Below are 4,887 nucleotides of genomic sequence, written 5' to 3'. Positions count from 1 at the left end.
AGAAACAAGAGGGGGGGGGGGGGGGGGGGGGGGGAGGGAAAAAAGAAAATAATTTGCCCAGAATTGCAGGGACTTTGCAACACCCAGAGAACAGTCTGTAACAGTGCTCAAAATCTTAGTTAATTAAAATAGTTTTCCTAGGTTGTCCATCTTCAGATAGCATTTCCAAAAGACAAAACCCATCTAGGTGGCATACTGGGCCACCACACTGTGAGTTTTAAGTGTCTCTTCAGAGTCAATCACAAAGATTTTGGGTACCCTTGACAAGGCATAACCTAGATCCATGGAAGACTTTGGAATATTCATCGTTTTCCCACACCAAGAACTTATAGGATGGTCCATCAGAATCTTCCAATATGAATTTGGAAATCAAAACAGTGAGATGCTTTCCTTCCCCTTATACAAGAAGTTTACTGCCTCCCTTTTAAGGTCTTTTGATAACAAGTACTTCTTCTGATTGAGAGAGCACTATTCAGCACAAAAGACTAAAAAAAATGAAATTTCAAAAGATGTAGGCAAAGAATAGAGAGCTGCCATCTAACACCTGAATTATTTTTGTAAGTATAACAAGTGGGTCTTGACAGCTTGCACTTAAAGAATGAGTATAACAGAAAAGTTCTCTATATTTAGTTTTGTTCTCAGATATCACAGGCTGAGCATTGCTTATTCCGTACTATCTACTATTACTTCTTCTTGCATTACTACTCAGTGTTACATTTTATATACAAGAATGTGAAGAACAAAAGCCTTTCATGATAGTTTGCTTGATGCCCAGAGTGAAAAAGAGGGGACAGTCCATTTATGGGAACTATCAGAGGGACAATTTTCCAAAAGGACAACCATTGCAATACAATCTTAAAAGTTAAATTTACATTTGTTCTTGTTAGTTCATTTCAAGTGAATTTAAGTAAAGGTTTCATTCACATAGCTTATTAAAGGCTTTTTGTATATAAAGTAGAGATAGGAAAATTAATTTTAAAAATTCAGAACTAAAACTCACTTGCCACCGAGTTTGTGACTGTGTTTTCAACTTAGCCGAACTGGTATATTTAGCAGTTAGGACAGAACAAATTCAGGAAAAGGGCATTAAGATCAGAAGAACATTTATGGGGTTTTTATACAATTTTCACTCTGCATCAATAACAGTAATTATTACAGATATAATTTTTTATCTGCCTTGCAATACAAAAAATGTTTTTATTACTGTTATGCATTGCATATTTAATCAGTTCCTTCTATCTGGCTCTCTGTTTAACCATACAGGGTAAAACCCAGATATATAAGGGTTATGAGCATTTAAAATTTGGGATATAATTCCATGCCATTAAAATGTTTAAAAGTATGTTTTCTCTTCATATACAGAGATTAAAAAAAAGAAAAAAAAACACAGGAAGACTAGTACCATAATGTGAGGCTTGCCAGCAGACTATAATATGCCACACAAATAGAATGCAACCACTTTTTCCAAACTCCAGGCATGGCAATTACCAAAACACAAGGAAAGAAAACCACTTTTTTTCCCCTCACTTCATCTATAGATAAAATTGAACATTTTACCATAAAAGAACAACAACAAAAAAAAAAAAATCAAATCTCTCAAATCACTTAAATGTTTATAAAATGTTTCATCTCCAAAATTCCAACTGAATAGGCTGAGAAAACCTCCTGAAATTACACAGTTCTTGCCTACCTTGTCTTTCTTATCTTGCCTGGCATATGGAAAACATGGAATTACAGCAGTCACTCTGGAGGATGATGCAATCTTGCAAGCATTGATCATGATGAGCAGTTCCATTAAGTTGTCATTTATTTCTCCACAGCCACTCTGGATGATATACACATCTTCTCCTCTCACACTTTCACCAATCTCCACACTGAAAAAGCAAGAAATAACTACTTAAACACTTGAGCTGGGATGGCATTATTAAAGAGAAGAAAAATACCCCAACATTTTTAAACTTTCATAGGTTTACCCCCATTTAGACTAAGATTTTTTTCTTCCCCAGGATTTGGCTAACTGTCCCCTTGATACAAAATCTATGTCAATAAGCCAGTCTAAAATTTACTTCAGCCTAAACATGATCTTCATAAAGTCAGCACCAACCAACACAAGGCTACAGAACTGATATAGCTCACACATTTGATATTGCTCATTTTGGTTTAGTCCATATATTCTGTGTTCTTTCCATCTCCCAAGGAGATGGCCATTTAAAGAACAATCCAGATAAGGAAACAGAATCAACTTCAGTGCATTAAACAGTACTTGCATCAAAATATCCCTTTAAAAATGGTAATTATTAATCTATGATAATTAAGCTGTTACTAAATTTGAGAAACTATTGCATTTTAAGAGAGAGACATATCAAACCACATCCCAGGAACAGAGTTCTGGTTCAAGTTTACATCATGACATCCAAGTAAAGTATTTTTTCTTTAAAAGAAAAGATTAGAGAAAAGCTAGGAGGGCTGCTTATCAATAGCTACCCATGATTTTTACAATTCTCTTACTATGTCAGTTGTTTCATTTTCTCTAACTGTGCTTACATATTTTTGATTCATTGTTGTAGTATTTAAGAGTTATTTTATTCTTCCACATGTTTCAAGGCAAATTCTGGCACTGTTTACACTACAGAATTAAAAAAAATAGAGCTTACAAATAAACAGGACAATTGAAAAAAGTCAGTTCTCAATTCTAGACTCAAGAGTAATATACTCTTGAACCACATTACCTTCTCCCATCCATTACTCCAAAACTTATTAAAATCCTGCAGATCAAACTTCATTTCTCCGTGAATCCATGCATATCATGCAGACTTCCTAAAGAATGAGGCAATCAGACCTTTTAAATTAATTCTCTGTTAAGTTAGTCTTAATGTCTTGGGCTCTTATTTAAAAGGTTGCATCTTTACTGAAGATACAAATAAGCAAAAGCCAAATGGCCCAAGCCTGGGTAGAATAATTTCTCTGACGAGTCCTTCAATGCTAAGGCTTGTTCTAGTCACACAATTGGAACAACTTTCATTTATCAGCTTTCTGGGTGATATGCAAAGCTTTCTTCAAAAAGGGCAAGAAGGAGGATGCTGACAAATATAGGCCGGTCAGCCTCTCTTCCATCCCTGGGAAGATGATGGAGCAGCTCATTCTGAAGGCCATCTCTAAACAAATGGAAGAAAAGAAGGTTATCAGGAGTGGCCAGCATGGATTTACCAAGGGGAAATCTTGCCTGACTAATCTCATGTCCTTCTACAAAGGTGTGACAAAATCAGCTGATGAAGAAAGAGCAGTGGATGTCATATACCTTGACTTCAGTAAGGCTTTCGATACTGTCCCCCATAACATCCTCGCAGGAAAACTCAAGAAATGTGGGACAGATGATTGGACTGTGAGGTGGATTGTGAACTGGCTCAGTGACAGAGTTCAGAGGGTTGTGACCAGAGGCACAGAGTCAAGTTGGAGGCCTGTGGCCAGTGGTGTTCCCCAGGGATCAGCGCTGGGTCCAGTTTTGTTTAATATCTTCATCAATGACCTGGACGAGAGGACAGAGGGCACTCTCAGCGAGTTTGCTGATGATACAAAACTGGGAGGGGTGGCTGATACACAGGAAGGCTGTGCTGCCATCCAGTGAGATCTGGGCAGGCTGGAGAGCTGGGCAAGGGTGAGCCTCATGAAGTTCACTAAGGACAGGTGTAGAGTCCTGCACCTGGGGAGGAATAACACCAGACACCAGTAGAGACTAGGGGTCGTCCTGCTGGAAAGCAGCCCCATGGAGAAAGACCTTGGAGTCTTAGTTGGCAGTAAGTTGTCCATGGGCCAGCAATATGCCCTTGTGGCCAAGAGGGCCAATGGGATCCTGGGGTGCATTAAGAAAAGTGTTCTCAGCATGTCTAGGGAGATGCTCCGCCCCGTCTACTCTGCCCTGGTGAGTCCAGGGTGAGTTCAAGAGAGACAGGGACCTACTGGGGAGAGTCAAACAGAGAGCTAGGAGGATGATTAAGGGACTCGAACATCTCTCCTATGAAGAGAGACTGAGAGAACTGAGGCTGTTTAGCCTTGAAAGGAGACAGCTGAGAGGGGATCTTATTAACGTATATAAATATCTGAGGGGTGGGTGTCAAGGGGAAGAAGACAATCTCTTCTCAGTGGTGCCCAGTAATAGAATAAGAAATAATGGGTTTAAGTTAGAACACAGGAAGTTCCACCTCAACACAAGGAGGAATTTCTTTGCTGTGAGGGTGACAGAGCCCTGGCACAGGCTGCCCAGAGAGGCTGTGGAGTCTCCTTCTCTGGAGACATTCAAAACCCACCTGGACACATTCCTGTGTGACCTACTGTAGGTGATCCTGCTCTGACAGGGGGGTTGGCCTAGATGATCTCTAGAGGTCCCTTCCAACCCCTGACATTCTACGATTCTAATCAGCTTTCTGTAGCTACAGAACACAGGGAGGAATTCACTGCTTAAAAACATCTTAATGATATGCAAACATTTGATTTATTACCATCACAGTAGTTGAGACCATACTTTCAGCTTCCCTATTCGACTCCTCTGCAGTCCCAAACAAGCTATAAAAAGATGTTATCTTAATTTTTCTCCTTAACTGAACACATAATTTTGCCTAAGAATGCTACTAGCAGGATTTCTTAAGGTCAAAAGAAAGTAAACCATCTAGCAAACACCAGGATCTCTGGAAGGGCAGGGCAGTCAAGGACAGTATCATCTACAGATATGTTAGCGTTAATTCAGGAAACCTCTTGGAGGCACAAAGACAAAATTTTTCAATCATAAAACTGTTACTCCTCTGTCAAAGTTTATGATCAATGAAATAGAGTTGTTCAGAGAAAATAACGTGGATCAAAATATTTTCTAAGTTTGTTTTCCTTTTTGGAGCT

At 39.1% G+C, this 4,887-nt stretch overlaps 1 protein-coding gene across 1 annotated transcript in view; it reads right to left on the bottom strand.

The window, feature by feature from the left end:
* LOC104276622 (ribose-phosphate pyrophosphokinase 2) overlaps nt 1-1,870 on the bottom strand; it is a 14,832-nt gene extending 12,962 nt beyond the window's left edge. Inside the window, exon 1 of the mRNA XM_009873020.1 lies at nt 1,691-1,870. Within this exon, the coding sequence (XP_009871322.1) occupies nt 1,691-1,795 (105 nt within the window). The 5' untranslated portion in view covers nt 1,796-1,870. The remainder of the gene's footprint in view (nt 1-1,690) is intronic.
* Nucleotides 1,871-4,887: the final 3,017 nt, after the last annotated feature.

This window comes from Apaloderma vittatum, unplaced genomic scaffold (assembly GCF_000703405.1).
Source record: "Apaloderma vittatum isolate BGI_N311 unplaced genomic scaffold, ASM70340v1 scaffold1990, whole genome shotgun sequence".
Taxonomy (NCBI): domain Eukaryota; kingdom Metazoa; phylum Chordata; class Aves; order Trogoniformes; family Trogonidae; genus Apaloderma; species Apaloderma vittatum.
This window is presented reverse-complemented; position numbering and strand designations above follow the sequence as displayed.